Source organism: Manis javanica, chromosome 6 (genome assembly GCF_040802235.1).
Source record: "Manis javanica isolate MJ-LG chromosome 6, MJ_LKY, whole genome shotgun sequence".
NCBI lineage: Eukaryota > Metazoa > Chordata > Mammalia > Pholidota > Manidae > Manis > Manis javanica.
Genome location: NC_133161.1, coordinates 61712358 through 61732801, shown reverse-complemented (window position 1 = coordinate 61732801; position 20444 = coordinate 61712358). Strand labels below are relative to the sequence as shown.

At 37.2% G+C, this 20444-nt stretch overlaps 1 protein-coding gene and 1 non-coding gene across 2 annotated transcripts; both read left to right on the top strand.

The window, feature by feature from the left end:
* The first annotated feature begins 1741 nt into the window (after positions 1-1741).
* LOC118972669 (U1 spliceosomal RNA) lies at positions 1742-1906 on the top strand. The gene has a single exon (XR_005061742.2). It is a non-coding gene; the product is annotated as a U1 spliceosomal RNA (small nuclear RNA).
* Positions 1907-18199: 16293 nt separating this feature from the next.
* LOC140850250 (taste receptor type 2 member 2-like) lies at positions 18200-19042 on the top strand. The gene is given in 2 exon segments (XM_073239998.1): positions 18200-18754; positions 18815-19042. Coding segments are annotated over 2 exon segments (783 nt in total).
* The last annotated feature ends 1402 nt before the right edge of the window (positions 19043-20444 follow it).

The following is a 20444-nucleotide window of genomic DNA, read 5'->3' as shown; positions in this document are numbered from 1 at the left end:
GAACTTGATAATATGGGTAAATGTAGTAACCACATTGTTTTTTCATGTGAAACCTTCATAAGAGTGTATATAAATCATACCTTAATAAAAATAAATAAAAATAAAAAATAAAAAAATAACCAATTGGGTGGCATCCACATTGAAAGTGACTATCTTAAAAAAAAAAAAGTGACCATCTGTGGTTGGCACACAGGAAACATCGAGAAAGCAAAGTGATTCAGCACGAGTTGATATTTTGGTCAATCCAGGCTTTTCTGGCAAAAAAGTGCAGGCTCTAGTAACTGGTGGTGCAAAGCCATCCTCACACTGTGTGTAACCTTGGGCAGACCTGGTAATTTGAGAATTGTACCCTCCTGACTGTTTGGATGGTGCCCTGGCTAACATCCTTGAAAGCAGAAGTACATAAATATTATGATGTTGGTTGGGTTGGGTGGAGTTGAGAAGAGTTGGCTTGTAAGCAGGACACTGATCCACTATATTAATCAATGGATCCTGAAATCCTATTCTTAATCTGTCCTGCATGGGACATAACTCATGTAAAGGCAGCTCAACCACTTCAAGGTTTGGTAGATGAGTCTGAAAATGCTGACACGACCAAAATTGTAGATATCCATCTTTTTTTCCCCTATATGTATACTTGTTTTGCCTATGAAGAAATGAAAAAACAGAAAACTGAGATGACCTACAGAATTTCTGCCAGTTTTTACTTCTTTAAGCCTTGAATAAGTCACTTAATCTATAGGATTCCGAAGTATCTTTCTCTATAAAATGGGGATGGTTGCAATGAACATGACTTCTTTCTTACATCAATTAATAAGGCTTTTATGAATCCTAGTTCTATAACTTTCCAATGAACTGAGCTGTGTGTCATTTTCCACAGAAAATTCAATAACAATATTTATTGAATACTTACTATTAGGTTCTATTTACTTGCTGCCTTAGTCCCACAGCATCCAAATGGAATCAGTAGGCTAATAATACAGGGTCTCCATGGCTTCATCAATTTACTGATGTGCTCTTAAACAAATGGATTATGTTTAATTATTTCCTATTAATGTATATGGGGTAGGGGAAGGAATGTGGCTATTAAACCATGATTCTCTAGTTGACTTTACATGTGATCTCTAACAGCTTTTCTGAAGCAAAGTATTCCAAACTGAATATACCATAGTGTTCAGGTCAATAACGTGGACTCCACATGGAGGCAGACTACCTAAACTCAAATCCTTTTTTACACTATCCTGAAGCTTCAGGGTTTGAACTTCACTCTCATTAACAAATGAGAAAATTCATAGTTTTTCAATAAGAATTAAATGATAGTAAGTATGTGTAAAAATGCCTAGAATATATTTTAAGAATTATATAAATATTTCCTAATATTATGGTAAATTAACTGACATGTTATTATCAAATCCAAATATAACTAGCAAATTTCCTTAATTTCTATTATTTAAATTTGATGCCTATTTGTTTTTTTTTAAAGAATAAGTCCATGAATTCAATATAACAAATATGGAAATAATTTTGGTGGCTTGGATGTGAGCCTGATGCTCACCCTGTTTGGATTCTCCTTCACCCATCCTATACTTACATTATTCTAGAAACTTGGGGAAAGAACTCAGAGACTAAATTCAAAACTTTGCCTCCAAGCTCATAAGCCATACAAACAACATTTTGGAATGCTGAAATCAACCCAACATAAAAGAAAAACTACATTGAACATTAAAAGACATGAAGAGAGATATTTACCTGGCAGGGGAAATACCATGATCATGAAGGGGGATTTTCCCAGGGCGAGGCTTACCCATTGCACTCCGGACGTGCGGACCCCTGCGATTTCCCCAAATGTGGGAAACTCGACTGCATCATTTCTGGTAGTGGGGGACTGTTTTTGCGCTTTCCCCTAAAAAAAAGAAAAAGAAAAAAAAAAAACACATGAAGACCTAATGCATGGACTTTGAAACACTGCTTCTCTGGTGACTGGAGTCCCGTCTCGCAAGGAGACAGTGGCCCAACTGTTGCCAGGGTGTGAACAAGTCCTTTAAAACTGCTTCTTTTACTCCTATGATCATATAATGACAAGACAGATTGTAAGTGAAATTTTGTACCAGTGCTTCACAAAAGGCCAAAAAACATTTTGAGTGTTTTTCACAGAAATAAGCCAATCCAATGGATTGATTTGAACCAATAAAGAATTCAGTTTTTAGAACTGATTTTCTCTGCAAACTTCAAACCCAAGGCAAGGATAGTGGAAAAATTACAAACAAAAATGTTTTCAACTGGAAGAATAAAAACAGCTCTGATCTTTCTAGTGACCTGTAAAGCACCTACCCTAAGCATTGGAAAGTAGTAGCAATTCAATGTGCATGTGTAAAAAAAATTCAAACATTTACACAGTTATAAGCAATAAGAACCAAACAAGCTGATATCTGTGGATGGGAAACACCTGGTTATATTATCAATATTTAAAATTCATCCGAATTTTCGAAGCAATTTAGGAACATCATCTTAGAGTCAGGTGATTCTTACCATACTGTTCATAGTAAAGCAAAATAAACCAACAAAAAACTCCACTGGAGGTGTACTAGTTCTCAAGATTCATGTGATGTCTGGAAAATAAATAAATTGGAACTGATAAAATTAATTATAAATATTCGATGTCTCTTCGGAGGTATTGTTATTTCTTTTAAAATAAATAAATATTTTTTATGTAGAATGTTCAAAGATTGTTTAATTTAAAAATCAACTCTCTGAGGGGCGGAGCCAGGATGGCGGCGTGAGTAGAGCAGTGGAAATCTCCTCCCAAAAACACATACAGCTATGAAAATATACCAAAGAAAAATCTTCCTAAAATAGAGACCACAGGACACAGGACAACATCCAGAACACATCCACACCTGCAAGAACCCAGCGCCTTGCGAAGGGGGTAAGATACAAGCCCCGGCCCGGCGGGACCCGAGCGCCCCTCCCCCCGGCTCCAGGCGGGTGGAAAGAAACCGGAGCGGTTTTTTTTTGGCAAGTGCTTTTTGGAAGCCTTAAAGGGACGGGCCCCCGTTGCTAGGGAGGCAGGGTGGCGGGACCGGTGAGCAGGTGCCTGGGACCGGCGCCTGAGGACGAAGAATATCCCGCGTTTCTCCCTGCGGGACCGGTGGGCGGGTGCCTGAGACCGGCGCTTGAGGCGGAGGAAATCACGTGTTTTTCCCCTTTTTTTTTTCTCTTTTTGGCGAGCCCTTTTTGGAAGCCTTAAAGGGTCAGGGACTCCGGTGCTAGGGAGGCAGGGTGGCGGGACTGGTGAGCGGGTGCCTGGGACCGTCGCCTGAGGACAAAGAATATCCCACGTTTTTCCCTGCGGGACTGGGGGGCGGGTGCCTGAGACCGGCACTTGAGGACAGAGGAAAACGCTCGTTTTTCCCTTTTTCTTTCTCTTTTTTGTGAGTGCTTTTTGGAAGCCTAAAAGGGACAGGGACCCCAGTGCTAGGGAGGCAGGGAGGCGGGACTGGTGAGCGGGTGCCTGGGACCGGTGCCTGAGGACAAAGAATATCGCGCATTTTTCCCTGTGGGACTGGTGGGCGGGTGCCTGAGACCGGCACCTGAGGACGGAGGAAATCGCGCGTTTTTCCCCTTTTTTTCTCTCTTTTTGGCGAGTGCTTTTTGGAAACCTTAAAGGGACAGGGACCCCGGTGCTAGGGAGGCAGGGCGGCGGGACTGGTGAGCGGGTGCCTGGGATCAGCGCCTGAGGACAAAGAATATTGAGCGTTCCTTCCCTGAGGGACAGGTGGGTGGGTGCTTTTTGGAAGCCTTGAAAGGACAGGGACCCTGGTGCTAGGGAGACAGGGCAGCAGGACCAGTGAGCGGGTGCCTGGGACCGGCACCTGAGGACAAAAAAAAAAAAATCGCGTGTTTTTTCCTTTTTTTTTTCCTTTCTGTTCCCTCTCTCATTGCTGCTGTTGTTGTTTTGGTTTGGAGAGTGCTTTTTGGAAGTCTTAAAGGGGCAGGACAGGTCACTTAGACCAGAGGCAGGGAATCTGGGGATCTCTGGGCACTCTAACCCCCTGGGCAGCAGGGAGCACAGAGGCCCCTTACGGAGATAAATAGCCTCCCGGCCGCTCCCCCTCCAACGGGGCTCCACCATTTTGGAGGAACAGCCCCAGCCAGGCCAAGCCCACAGCAACAGTGGAGATAAACCCCAAAGCAACTGGGCAGGAAGCAGAAGCCCTGTCTGCACACAGCTGCCCAGCACAAGCCACTAGACGTCGCTATTCTCCCAGGAGAAGGCCACAAACCAACAAGAAGGGAAGCTCTTCCAGCGGTCACTTGTACCAGATCTGCAAACTATCTCTATCACCACGAAAAGGCAAAACTACAGGCAGATAAAGATCACAGAGACAACACCTGAGAGGGAGACAGACCTAACCAGTCCTCCTGAAAAAGAATTCAAAATAAAAGTCACGAACATGCTGACGGAGATGCAGAAAAAAATGCAAGAGCAATGGGATGAGATGCAGAGAAAAATGCAAGAGCAGTGGGATGAGATGCAGAGAAAAATGCAAGAGCAGTGGGATGAAGTCCGGAAGGAGATCACAGATGTCAGGAAGGAGATCACAGAAGTGAAACAATCCCTGGAAGGATTTATAAGCAGAATGGATAAGATGCAAGAGGCCATTGAAGGAATAGAAGCCAGAGAACAGGAACGTATAGAAGCTGACATAGAGAGAGATAAAAGGATCTCCAGGAATGAAACAACACTAAGAGAAATATGTGACCAATACAAAAGGAATAATATTCGTATTATAGGGATACCAGAAGAGGAAGAAAGAGGAAAAGGGATAGAAAGTCTCTTTGAAGAAATAATTGCTGAAAACTTTCCCAAACTGGGGGAGGAAATAATCGAACAGACCATGGAATTACACAGAACTCCCAACAGAAAGGATCCAAGGAGGACAACACCAAGACACATAGTAATTAAAATGGCAAGGATCAAGGACAAGGAAAGAGTTTTAAAGGCAGCTAGAGAGAAAAAGGTCACCTATAAAGGAAAACCCATCAGGCTAACATCAGACTTCTCGACAGAAACCCTACAGGCCAGAAGAGAATGGCATGATATACTTAATGCAATGAAACAGAAGGGCCTTGAAACAAGGATACTGTATTCAGCACGACTATCATTTAAATATGATGGCGGGATTAAACAATTCCCAGACAAGCAAAAGCTGAGGGAATTTGCTTCACAACCAAAAGCTGAGGGAATTTGCTTCCCACAAACCACCACTACAGGGCATCCTACAGGGACTGCTCTAGATGGGAGCACCCCTAAAAAGAGCACAGAACAAAACACACAACATATGAAGAAGGGAGGAGGAGGAATAAGAAGGGAGAGAAGAAAAGAATCTCCAGACAGTGTATATAACAGCTCAATAAGTGAGCTAAGTTAGGCAGTAAGATACTAAAGAAGCTAACCTTGAACCTTTGGTAACCACGAGTCTAAAGCCTGCAATGGCAATAAGTACATATCTCTCAATAGTCACCCTAAATGTAAATGGACTTAATGCACCAATCAAAAGACATAGAGTAATAGAATGGATAAAAAAGCAAGACCCATCTATATGCTGCTTACAAGAAACTCACCTCAAACCCAAAGATAAGCATAGACTAAAAGTCAAGGGATGGAAAAACATATTTCAGGCAAACAACAGTGAGAAGAAAGCAGGGGTTGCAGTACTAATATCAGACAAAATAGACTTCAAAACAAGGAAAGTAATAAGAGATAAAGAAGTATATTACATAATGATAAAGGGCTCAGTCCAACAAGAGGATATAACCGTTCTAAATATATATGCACCCAATACAGGAGCACCAGCATATGTGAAGCAAATACTAACAGAACTAAAGAGGGAAATAGACTGCAATTCATTCATTTTAGGAGACATCAACACACCACTCACCCCAAAGGATAGATCCACCGGGCAGAAAATAAGTAAAGACACACAGGCACTGAACAACACACTAGAACAGATGGACCTAATAGACATCTATAGAACTCTACATCCAAAAGCAACAGGATATACATTCTTCTCAAGTGCACATGGAACATTCTCCAGAATAGACCACATACTAGCTCACAAAAAGAGCCTCAGTAAATTCCAAAATATTGAAATTCTACCAACCAATTTTTCAGACCACAAAGGTATGAAAGTAGAAATAAATTCTACAAAGAAAACAAAAAGGCTCACAAACACATGGAGGCTTAACAACATGCTACTAAATAATCAATGGATCAATGAACAAATCAAAATAGAGATCAAGGAATATATAGAAACAAATGACAACAACAACACTAAGCCCCAACTTCTGTGGGATGCAGCGAAAGCAGTCTTAAGAGGAAAGTATATAGCAATCCAGGCACACTTGAAGAAGGAAGAACAATCCCAAATGAATAGTGTAACATCACAATTATTAAAACTGGAAAAAGAAGAACAAATTAGGCCTAAAGTCAGCAGAAGGAGGGACATAATAAAGATCAGAGAAGAAATAAACAAAATTGAGAAGAATAAAACAATAGCAAAAATCAACGAAACCAGGAGCTGGTTCTTTGAGAAAATAAACAAAATAGATAAGCCTCTAGCCCAACTTATTAAGAGAAAAAGAGAGTCAACACAAATCAACATAATCAGAAATGAGAATGGAAAAATCACGACAGACTCCACAGAAATACAAAGAATTATTAAAGACTACTATGAAAACCTATATGCCAAAAAGCTGGAAAACCTGGAAGAAATGGACAACTTCCTAGAAAAATACAACCTCCCAAGACTGACCAAGGAAGAAACACAAAAGTTAAACAAACCAATTACAAGCAAAGAAATTGAAACAGTAATCAAAAAACTACCCAAGAACAAAACCCCGGGGCCGGACGGATTTAACTCGGAATTTTATCAGACACACAGAGAAGACATAATACCCATTCTCCTTAAAGTGTTCCACAAAATAGAAGAAGAGGGAATACTCCCAAACTCATTCTATGAGGCCAACATAACCCTAATACCAAAACCAGGCAAAGACCCCACCAAAAAAGAAAATTACAGACCAATATCCCTGATGAATGTAGATGCAAAAATACTCAATAAAATATTAGCAAACAGAATTCAACAGTATATCAAAAGGATCATACACCATGACCAAGTGGGGTTCATCCCAGGGATGCAAGGATGGTACAACATTTGAAAATCCATCAACATCATCCACCACATGAACAAAAAGAAAGACAAAAACCACATGATCATCTCCATAGATGCTGAAAAAGCATTTGACAAAATTCAACATCCATTCATGATAAAAACTCTCAGCAAAATGGGAATAGAGGGCAAGTATCTCAACATAATAAAGGCCATATATGATAAACCCACAGCCAGCATTATACTGAACAGCGAGAAGCTGAAAGCATTTCCTCTGAGATCGGGAACCAGACAGGGATGCCCACTCTCCCCACTGTTATTTAACATAGTACTGGAGGTCCTAGCCACTGCAATCAGACAAAACAAAGAAATACAAGGAATCCAGATTGGTAAAGAAGAAGTTAAACTGTCACTATTTGCAGATGATATGATACTGTACATAAAAAACCCTAAAGACTCCACTCCAAAACTACTAGAACTGATATCGGAATACAGCAAAGTTGCAGGATACAAAATTAACACACAGAAATCTGTAGCTTTCTTATACACTAACAACGAATCAATAGAAAGAGAAATCAGGAAAACAATTCCATTCACCATTGCATCAAAAAGAATAAAATACCTAGGAATAAACCTAATTAAAGAAGTGAAAGACTTATACTCTGAAAACTACAAGTTACTCTTAAGAGAAATTAAAGGGGACACTAATAAATGGAAACTCATCCCATGCTCATGGCTAGGAAGAATTAATATCGTCAAAATGGCCATCCTGCCCAAAGCAATACACAGATTTGATGCAATCCCTCTCAAATTACCAGCAACATTCTTCAATGAATTGGAACAAATAATTCAAAAATTCATATGGAAACACCAAAGACCCCGAATAGCCAAAGCAATCCTGAAAAAGAAGAATAAAGTAGGGGGGATCTCACTCCCCAACTTCAAGCTCTACTACAAAGCCATAGTAATCAAGACAATTTGGTACTGGCACAAGAACAGAGCCACAGACCAGTGGAACAGATTAGAGACCCCAGAAATTAACCCAAACATATATGGTCAATTAATATTTGATAAAGGAGCCATGGACATACAATGGCAAAATGACAGTCTCTTCAACAGATGGTGCTGGCAAAACTGGACAGCTACATGTAGGAGAATGAAACTGGACCATTGTCTAACCCCATATACAAAGGTAAACTCAAAATGGATCAAAGACCTGAATGTAAGTCATGAAACCATTAAACTCTTGGAAAAAAACATAGGCAAAAACCTCTTAGACATAAACATGAGTGACCTCTTCTTGAACATATCTCCCCGGGCAAGGAAAACAATAGCAAAAAATGAGCAAGTGGGACTACATTAAACTGAAAAGCTTCTGTATAGCGAAAGACACCATCAATAGAACAAAAAGGAACCCTACAGTATGGGAGAATATATTTGAAAATGACAGATCCTATAAAGGCTTGACATCCAGAATATATAAAGAGCTCACACGCCTCAACAAACAAAAAACAAATAACCAAATTAAAAAATGGGCAGAGGAACGGAACAGACAGTTCTCCAAAAAAGAAATACAGATGGCCAAGAGACACATGAAAAGATGCTCCACATCGCTAATTATCAGAGAAATGCAAATTAAAACTATAATGAGGTATCACCTCACACCAGTAAGGATAGCTGCCATCCAAAAGACAAACAACAACAAATGTTGGCGAGGCTGTGGAGAAAGGGGAACCCTCCTACACTGCTGGTGGGAATGTAAATTAGTTCAACCATTGTGGAAAGCAGTATGGAGGTGCATCAAAATGCTCAAAACAGACCTACCATTTGACCCAGGAATTCCACTCGTAGGAATTTACCCTAAGAACGCAGCAATCAAGTTTGAGAAAGACAGATGCACCCCTATGTTTATCGCAGCACTATTTACAATAGCCAAGAATTGGAAGCAACCTAAATGTCCATCGGTAGATGAATGGATAAAGAAGATTTGGTACATATACACAATGGAATACTACTCAGCCATAAGAAGTGGAAAAATCCAACCATTTGCAGCAACATGGATGGAGCTGGAGAGTATTATGCTCAGTGAAATAAGCCAAGCGGAGAAAGAGAAATACCAAATGATTTCACTCATCTGAAGAGTATAAGAACAAAGGAAAAACTGAAGGAACAAAACAGCAGCGGAATTAAAGAACCCAAAAATGGACTAACAGGTACCAGAGGGAAAGGAACTGGGGAGGATGGGTGGGCAGGGAGGGATAAGGGGGGGGAAGAAGAAAGGGGGTATTAAGATTAGCATGCATGGGGGGAAGGGAGAAAGGGGAGAGTGGGCTGCACAACACAGAGAGGACAAGTAGTGACTCTACAACATTTTGCTAAGCTGATGGACAGTAACCGTAATGTGGTTGTTAGGGGGGACCTGATATAGGGGAGAGCATAGTAAACATAGTATTCTTCATGTAAGTGTAGATTAAAAATTAAAAAAAAAAAAAAAAAAAAAAAAGGAAAGAAAGAAAGAAAAGGGAGATTACTCCTTAACAGGATAAAACTATTGGTAAATCAAAGATCAACGCATGCTTTAAATATCCTTAATGTTGATCACTTAAAGGGTGTCAGATGATCAGCTATGGAGGTACTCTTTTCTGATAATATTCCTTTCTCTCAATTAAAAAAAAAAAGAAAAAGCAGTTATTGTGTTCTGACCTCCAATGAGTTCTGCACAGTGGTATAGAGGGCATGTCAAAGTGTGGGCAAAGGGTCTGTTTGTTTCTACGCAGAAGATCAAGGCCTAGCTTGGATACCCGGAAAATGAACTAAAATACGATATGAGGAGGAGCTTCCGTCATCAGCACTCTCTGGGGGACTTGTGCCGGGGATGATCATCAAAAAGCCTCCACAGGGATCCGGACGATGCTGCGGTTGTGGCTGCATCCAGCCCACCGTCTCCTGGACTTGCCATTGGAATGAGGAGGGAGATGTCTAGGCTGGCATGTGCATACAGTGAGACAACGAATTTGACTGGATCTGTACTGTTGGAACTCAACCAGGAGTTGGGAGGGGTGCAAGTTGTAGCACTCCAAAATCTCATGACTATAGACTATCTATGGTTAAAAGAATATATGGGATGTGAACAGATCCCAGAAATGGGCTGCTTTAATTTGTCTGATGGTTCAAGTACAGTTGGACAATATCCATCATATCATAGATAAATTTTCACAAATGCCTAGGGTGCCTAAATGGTTTTCTTGGCTTCACTGGAGATGGATGGTAATTATAGATTTGCTTTGTTTATGTCACCGTATTCCTATTATGTTAATATGTGTGTGCAAATTAGTCAGTAGTTTAAAACCTATACATACTTAAGGTACTCTACAAGAAGATATGTCAAAGAAATAATCAATCCTCCCATGTTTCCTTCATATGCTACATCTATAGCTTTTCTTCTTCCTTCCTAATTACAACCCTTAAACAGAATTCGTGCCTCATATCGAATTTACCGAGTATCATAATTCCTCCAGGTGGTAAAGATACCTCGAGACAAGTGCTGGGCATAGAAGCCACAGGGCATAAATCTGCAAAGAAGTAAAAAGCTAACCTTTTCAAACAATATGGCTTCTCTCTCACTTACCAACTTTACATTTCCCTGTATGGCCCCGGAAGATGGCTGGTTAGCCAGAGACGGGTAAGATTCCTCAAGGGAGGAACAACCTAAGACAGGCACAGTCGCAGGGGGGCCATCAGGTGAGAATTTGGGGATCAACAGAGGTGAGGCTCAGAACCTCACCCCCCCTGCTTTGAGAGAAATCTTCTGCATCCGTGGATGTCTTGCTGCCCTTGTCTAGCCTGGATTAATACTTGGTCCATAGGCACACACCTGATCATCTGATCATCTACATTTGCCCTCTTACAGTACTAAACTATGTTTTCTACCTTTATCTTGCATCTACCTACCACTTCAGCATTTTATTAAAAATAATAATAATAATAATAATAGGAGAAATGTGGGATCAACATATAAATCAAGTACAAAAATCAAACGAATATTCATATTTGACCTGATTGTTTATAGGTCATAATGCATGATCAAAACCGAAAGTTTCTGTGATGAATGCCCTTGTACTCTTCACCATGTAAGAATTTATTCACTGTGCAAGAATTTGTTCACCATGTAAGAACTTGTTTGTTATGCTTCAGAAGATTGGAGACTGACGAGAATTAGACTTGAGATGGATTAATGATTGTACATTGAGCATTGACCCCCCTATACTGAATTTTATTGTTGCTAACAACCATTTGATCAATAAATATGAGAGATGCCCTCTCAAAAAAAAAAAAAATCATCTCTCTCCATGTTGCCACTGCCTTTCCCAGATCTCTAAACAAGCCTATGAATTATTAACTTCAACACTGTCTCACTCATCATTGACTTTTCCCAAATCCGAGAAAGAGCTCTTCACTCAAATTTTCTTTTCAAAATGGAATTCAATAAGGGCAAATGCAAAACAGTCCACGTTTGACAGGAAAAAAACAAATGCAAATACAAACCAGCTAAATTATGGCTGAATGTTAATTATACCTTTAAAATAGTTCTTGGAAAGTACAATCTTTCTCTTCAATTAAATGATGTAGTTAGAGAGCTAAATGAGGCTAGATTCCAGGATTTCAGAATGAAATAAGTTCTGGGTAAATTCAAATCTCACAGCAGAATCACATAACCCACAGGCCACACCACCAGCTGCACCTGTTTGAATGTGACAAATAGAGGTTGTTTGAAACTAACTGAGAAAAAATTTTGAAGTACTTGGATACTCAAAGGGGATAGGTTCCTGCTTACAAATTATGTACTTATCTAAGAAATTAGATTCAAAATAAATGCTTATAAAATTTTTGTATGATTTCACATTTTCTTGAGGCTTTATGCGTATATTGCATTCTAAGGTAGGATATACGCATTCGCAGGTAGACCCTATGAATATGCACATTTAAAAAAATTTTTAAATAAAATATACTTACAATTAATACTGGTGAAAAGAAATTAATCTTGATTACAATCGATTTTTCAATTTTCTTGTTAACAAGAGTTTCCTTATATTGGCCCATTTTTTATTACCCTAGTTTATAATGTGAAATTAAGAGAAAGGACTTTAGAAAAGGAATGATGGGGAATGAAGAAGATCATGCAGTTGTCGTCTTCCCAAATACTGGTTATCATGGTGAAGATATTTGAAACATAAAAAGCTTCTATTGCTGACTAGAATACAATGTATTTTAGGCATACTTATATATCTGTTCCATAATGCCTTGTAACAGTATAGGCAAAAAGAAGTTAACATCTATCATAATAAAAAGAAATTACCCCAATAGTAGGTATACATGCCAAGATTTTCACCCTAACAATACACAATTAATAATTTGTCATATAAATATCATACGACTGGTTGTATTTCCCTAATTGTTGTCTGTCATTTACTCAAGCATCTTTAATTCAACAAGCTCATTTAGTGAAACACTGTCATAACAAAATAATAATTAAAACAGATTTTTGTAAAATGGAAGACTATGATTGATTAAATACTTTATCATATAAGAACAAGATTCAGTGGAGGGCTACTGTAGTTGAAAACTCAATTACCAGATCTTTCAAAACGCAGTTATTCGACATACATAACACAGTCTCAGACAGGTAACTTAGGACACTAAGCTGTAAACTACAAATCCCATTTTTCCCCTTCACCCCAGGGTCATGATAATGGTCTAGAGTTTGGGATTAAGATGAACAGCCTCCTTCCTGAAGGCTATGGGGCAAAGCAAATACTATTCACTGGGTAAAGTCATGGTGTAATAGACAAGGAAGATGGCAATAAGGAAACCAAAGGAAAAATTGACGTATGGGTCAAGAGACCAGAACTTTAGAAGAGACAGAGATGAAATAAATCTTGCTACATTTCGATACCTTGGTGGATAGAAGATGGGTGGGGACGGTCATAAAGTTGGCAAGGGAACAGTACATAAATAGTTCTGACATTTGGTTTCACGAGCTGGGAGATATATGTTTTATCAATGACATTGTGATGCTTTAAACATGTCGGATGATGTGGACAGTGGATGGCAAATCCAGTTTTTTGCTTTTTATATTTTCAATTCCTTATCATTTTTTAATTAAAAATTTTTTTCAAATTATTTAAACTAAAAAAAAGAAGCACACCCACTTCTTCCTTTCCCACCTTCCACTTCTCACCTCTTGGAATCATCAGTTCTCTGTATATATATGTATGACCTTTTATTTTTTTTAGATTCCTCACATAAGAGAGATCACACAGTATTTGTCTTTTTCTGTCTGACTTATTTCACCTAGCATAATACCCTTGAAGTCCATCCATGTTGTCACAAACAGCAAGATTTCATTTTTTCTTTCTGCTGAATAATATTCTACATACAGAAACACACACACACACACACACACACACACACACACACACACACATACCACTATTTCTTTATCCATTCATCCATCAATGGACATTTAGGTTGCTTCCATATCTTGGCTATTGTAAATAATGCTGCAGTGAGCATGGGGTGCACATATCTTTTCAAGTTAGTGTTTTCATTTTTTTGGAATAAATACCCAGAAGTGGTATTGTTGGATCATATGGTAGTTCTATTTTTAATTTTTTAAGGAACCACTGTAGTGTTTTCATAGTACTTATAGTAATTTACATTCCAAACAATGCACAAGGATTCCCTTTTCTACACATCTTTGTCAATATTTGTTATTTCTTGTCTTTTTGATAATAACATTCTAACAGTTGAAGGGGTATGTCATTGTGTTTTTGATTTGCAGTTCCCTGATGATTTATGTGCTGAGTATCCATGCATGTACCTGTTGACCATTTGCAGGTCTTCTTTGGAATAATGTCTATTCAGATCCCCTGCCCAGTTTTTAATCAGATTGTTGGGGATTTTTGGCTATTGAGTTGTATGAGTTCTTTATATATTTTGGTATTAACTTATCAGATATATGCTTTGCAAATATTTTCTTCCATTCAGTGTACTGCTTTTTCATTATTTGATGGTTTTCTTTGCTGCACAGAAACTTTTTAGTTGGATGTAATCCCACTTTTTCATTTTAGCTTTTGTTGCCCAGTTGAGGAAACTGGTTAAAAAAAAATATTGCTAAGACCAATGTCAAATAACTTAATGCCTACCTTTTAATTTTATGGCTTTGGGTCCTAAATTTAAGTCTTTAATCCATTTTGAATTTATTTTTACAGATGGCATAAGAGAGTGACCCAGTTTTATTATTTTCCATGTGACTGTCCAATTTTCCAAAACTATTTATCAAAGAGACTGTCCTTTCTGCATTGTATACTTAGCTCCATTTTCGTAAGTTAATTGACTATATTTGAAAGGGTTTATTTCTGAGCTTTTTATTCTGTTCCATTAACCTATACACCTCTTTTATGGCAATACTGTTTTAATTACTATAGCTTTTTAATACAGTTTGAAATCAGGGAGTGTGATGTCTCAAGCTTTGTTCTTCTTTCTCAAGTTCGCTTCTGTTACTCGGGGTCTTTAGTGGCTGCCTATAAATTTTAGAATTCTTCTATTACTGTAAAAAATATCACTGTCATTTAGCTAGGGACTGTATTGAATCTGTAGATTGCTGTAGATATGGACTTTTTAACAGTGTTATTTTTTACTAATCCATGAGCATGGAGTATCTTTCCATGTTGTCTTCAATTTCTTTGATTAATGTCTTATAGCTTTCAATATTCAGGTCATTTACATCATTGGCTAAATTTATTCCTAGATATATACTCTTCTTGATGCAATTGTAAATGGGGTGGTTTTCTTAATCTCTCTTTCTAATAGTTTGTTATTAGTGTAAAGAAATGCAGATTTTCGTGTACTGATTTTGTAACCTGAAATTTATTGAACTGTTTATTAATTTTAACAATTTCTTGATAGTCTTTAAGGTTTTCTCTGTATAATATCATGTCATATGCAAATAGTAACAGTTCTACTTCTTCCTTTCTAATTTGGAAGCCTTTTCTTTCTTTTGCTTGACTAACTGTTCTGGTTAGCACTTCCAATACTATTTTGAATAAAAGTGGTGAGAGTGGATATTTCTGTCTTGTACCTCATCTTAGAGGAAAAGCTTTGAGCTTTTCACCATTGAGTATGATATTAACTATGGATTTGTCACATATGGCCTTTATTATGTTGAGGTATGCTCCCTGCTTTGTTGAGAGTTTTTATCATAAATGAATGTTGAATTTTGCCAAATACTTTTTCTGCATCTATTGAGAAGATAGTATGATTTTTATCCTTAATTTTGATAATATGGTGTATCACACTGACTGATTTATGGATGTTGAACCATCCTTGCATTCCTGGAATAAACCCTACTTGACCATGGTGTATAATTAATCCTTTTAATGTATTGCTGAATTTGATTTGCTAATATTTTATTGATGATTTTTGTATCTATGTTCATCGGGGGTATTGGCCTGTGATTTTTTTTTTTGTGGTATCTACCTAGTTTTGGTATCAATGTAATGCTGCAATAAAAAATGAGCTCGGAAGAGATCCCCTCTCTGTTTTTGGAAAATTTTGGGAATGAATGTTATTAATTACTTGAATGCCTGGTAGAATTTACCACTAAAACATCTGGTATTGGTCTCTTGTTTGTTGGGAGGTTTTTGATTACTGATACAATTGGATTGCTAGTAACTGGTCTGTTCAGATTTTCCATTTCATTATGATTCCTGATAGATTGTATGTTTCTAGAAATTTATCCATTTCTTCTAGGTTGTCCAATTTGTAGGTATATATTTGGTCATGGTAGTCTCTTATGGTCCTTTATATTTCTGTGGTATTAATTGTAACATTTCCTCTTTCAGTCTGATTTTACTTGAGTCCTCTCTCTTTTATTCATGAGTATAGCTAAACATTTGTCAATCTTATTTATATTTTCAAAGAATAAGCTTTTAGTTTCATCGATCTTTTCTGTTGTCTTTTTAGTCTCTACTTCATTTATTTCTGCTCTAATTTTTATTTCCTTCCTTCTTCTTTGGGCTTCATTTGTTCTTCTTTCTCTAGCTCCTTGAGGTATAAAGTTAGGTTGCTTATTTGAGACTTTTCTTGAGGTAGGCATTTATTGCTATGAACTTCCCTCTTAAATTGTTTTTATCTGCATCTTATAAATTTTCGTATGTTCCATTTTCATTTGCATTTGTCTTAAGGAATTTTCAAATTTCTCTTTTGATTTTCCTCTTTGACCCACTGGTTGGTCAGTAGCATGTTGTTTAATCTCCACATATTTGTGAATTCTTGTTTTCTTCATGTAATTTAGTTCTAGTTTCATATCATTGTGGTCAGAAAAGATGCTTGATATGATTTTAAACTTTTTAAATTTATTAAGACTTGTTTTGTGCCCTAACATATGTTCTATATTGGAAAATGTTGCATGTGCACTTGAGAAGAATGTGTATTCTATGCTTTAAGATGGAATGTTTTGTAAATATCTGTTAAGTCTAGCTATTCTAAGAAGTCATTCATGTAAGGCCAATGTTTTCTTATTGATATTCTGTCTGGATGATCCCCTGATGTAATGGGATATTAAAATCCCCTACTATTACTATATTGTGTCTATTTCTCCCTTTAGGTCTGTTAATATTTGATTTATATATTTAGGTGCTTTTATGTTGGGTGCATTAATATTTACAAATGATATATTCTATTGGTGGATTGACCCCTTTATCACTATGTAAAGTCCTTTTTTGTTTCTTATAGTCTTTGTTTTAAAGTCTATTTTGTCTGATATAAATATAGCTACTTCAAGTTTATTTGGTTCCCATTTGCATGGAATATCTTTTCCTATCACTTCACTTTCAGTCTGTATATATTCTTATATCTAAGTGTGTCTTTTGCATGAAACATATAGAGGGGTCTTATTTCTTATTGAAAGTACTTGAACTGTTTTGTCGAAAATTTTTCTCAACAAAACCATTATTTTCTTGCTGGGATAAGCATAACATGAAGACAGAGATTTAAGTGTTAATTGTTGTTAACATTTATTGCTTATTATGACCTAGCCAATGGGCTAAACAATTTGATCAAATATTTTATTTTTGAAGTGGTAATAATTTTTTTACATTTTATATATGATGTAACTAAAGTTAAGCAAGGTTATGTCAAAATGTGTAATAAGGAGGGAAGCTCATTTTACCACATAGGCAATTATGCCTTCCACTGGTAGCTACAAGTTTCTGTACTATTTACCTCTTGAAATGATGCTCTTTCAGCATGAGCATTAGATGATGCCAGCATGTGAATTAATTATGCATTATTTTTATCACTGTGGTTTGCTGGCCCTCAGGTAAGAATTCTACTATGAAGACTTTGAAAATATGAGAAATTATTTAGGGGAATGAAGAACTGTTATACAAAGTTAGATACCAGAAAATGATTTTCAAGCCTGGATAAGAAACTGCCTTTCATAGAGTTGTTGATGATGGTGGAGGTTATTAAAGTGTCTGAGAATTATTATCAGGAAAAAAGCGTACTGAGGAAAATGCCACATCTGAATTTGGATATTTGTGGCAATAATAAGAAATAGTTGTCTGTTCTGAGGGTGTGGCATTTGTCATTTGGAAAAAACAAAATACAAACAGGAAACAGTAACCTAAATAAAACCTATTTGTAATTAGGTTTTTGGCAAAGCTGAGTAGGAGAAATGAATAACATCAATATGACAATTTTTCCTAGAATATAATTGGAAAACCTAACCATCATTCAGATATTTAGATTTGCATTCCCAGTTTCATTTGAAGGGCACCAGATTCGAAAAGTAATCCCTCTGATTTTCATTCTTAGGGGAAAATTCTCATGTAAGACTCTGGTAATGATCCAGGAGTTGGCAGAAGATCAGACTTTTTAGTGCTGTATACTCCTATCTGCAAGATCATCTGAAGGAGGTATTTAACATCATCCAGAAGGAAAAGCTAAGATTTGTGATAAGACACATGGCTTCCTTCTTGTCAGCTATTCCTCATGTTTTCATCATGACTGCAGAATTTATCACAGGGATTACAGTAAATGGATTTCTTACAATCACCAACTGTAAGAAACTGATCAAAAGCAGAACGCTAACACCAGTGCAACTCATTTTTGTACGTATAGGGATGTCTAGGTTTGGTCTTCAGTTGGTGTTAATGGTACAAAGATTTTCTCTGTGTTCTTTCCACTCTTCTACAGAGAAAAAATTCATGGTGCAGTCATAATGTTCCTCTGGATGTTTTTTTAGCTCTGTCAGTCTCTGGTTTGCCACCTGCCTTTCTGTATTTTATAGCCTCAAGATACCAGGTTTCCTGTTTTTTTGGCTAAAATTCAGGATCTCAAAGCTAATGCCTTGGTTACCTCTGGGAAGCCTGCTCACCTCCATAAGCATTGCAGGTCTGTGTACTGAGGTGGATTATCTTGAAAACATGAATGACAATCTCCTCAGGAATGGCACGCTGAAAAGGACTAAACCCAAGATAAAGAAAATGAATGAAGTGCCTCTTGTCAACTTAGCATTAGTATAACCTCTAGCCATATTTATGATGTGAACTTTTAAGTTATCCATTTCTCTTTACAAGCACACTCATCAGATGCAAAACAGATTTCATGGTTTTAGAAATGCCAACACAGAAGCCCATATAAATGCATTAAAAACAGTGATAATATTCTTTTGCTCTTTCATTTCTTATTTTGCTGCCTTCATGGCAAATATGACATTCAATATTCCTTATGGAAGTCAGTGCTTCTTTGTGGTGAAGGACATAATGGCAGCATTTCCCTCTGGCCATTTGGTTATAATAATCTGAATAATTCCAAGTTCCAACAACCGTTCAGGAGACTTCTCTGCCTCAAAAAGACAGGAAGAGGAGGACCAGTGTAAAATATTTTATATTTGTTTGGCATGGATTCAACAGACTTGTGTTTTGCTTTTGTTCACTTATGTATTTTGTGTGCTCTCTGGCACTTTCCCACTCATCTTCCACCCCTAACACATGTGAAGCACTAATTTGGATGTTGGATGGATTAGCTCATGTACTTAAAAATATGACAGTGACCCATTTAAGTTACTTGTACTTGAGCTGGAGTGACAATTGTGTTAGAAATCAGAAAAAATTACTAAGACTTCTTTGGGTTGACTAATGTAGTTCTGTTATCTGTCTTCCCAGGTCACTGAGAATAATCCAGTTTAGATAGGCAAAATCACATTGATTTAGTCTAAGATCTGGAGCAATATGATAACTTCACTGTTTGGTTGCATATAACTATTTCTTTGAGTCATTGGTGCAATTATTGCTCAAATGCAAATTATATATTGAAAGTGCATGTATTCCATGACAATGGACCCAGACATACAGCTTAGAGTCTTGCTTTGGATTTCAGTTACTAGGTCAGGTTGGTAAATGATAAGGCGCAGAGAGATGGTATGCATGAGGATAAACACACACAATCCAGAATCTCTGTTTTTTAGAACAGTAAGAAATATTTTTCAACTGATTGCAGTGTTAAAATCATGCCTACAGAAAATGTGAGGGAGTTTTCTGACAATGCTCTTATAGGAAAACGTCCAACTGATGTTTTAACCCCTTAAATGGTGCCTTAACTCTCTCCAAACTAGGAATCTTGATTGGGGTATGGTAGCAGTAAACAACTTGAATATCTAAAGTAAAAAATTTGAATTCCGATGCTAGATTTGAATGGGTTTTTCATTTCAAGGATCTTGACTAGTTTTGTTTTGGGGAAGAAAAATATTTTTTGTAATACTTTATATCTCAAGAGATCTGCTTGAATCTGTGAAGCCCTTATTGGCTCTTAAACAAACAAATAAAAATATGTACAGGTATTTCAATTGTGAATAAATTGTAATTAAAGTGAATTAGAAGTTACAGAATGGGGAAAAATGTGTATGTGTGGTACGTATGTGTGAATTTTTTGATTTTACAAAACATTTTCACATAACAATTCTATTTCATTCTCAGGACACTGTAAAGTTGGCAGTAGAATTATCTCAATTTTACACTTCAAGAAGCAGGTTTGAGATGTCATTACATATTCCTAATGTCATTTAACTACACTCAGCAGCGTAACTGGAACTCAAATCTGGTTCTTTTATCTCCAAAGCCAGTACTCTCTCCGGTTTCCTTTCCATTAGTCTTTTTAGCAAGTTTAGATCATGAAAGTCATGATAACAAATGATGTCTATGTATATCT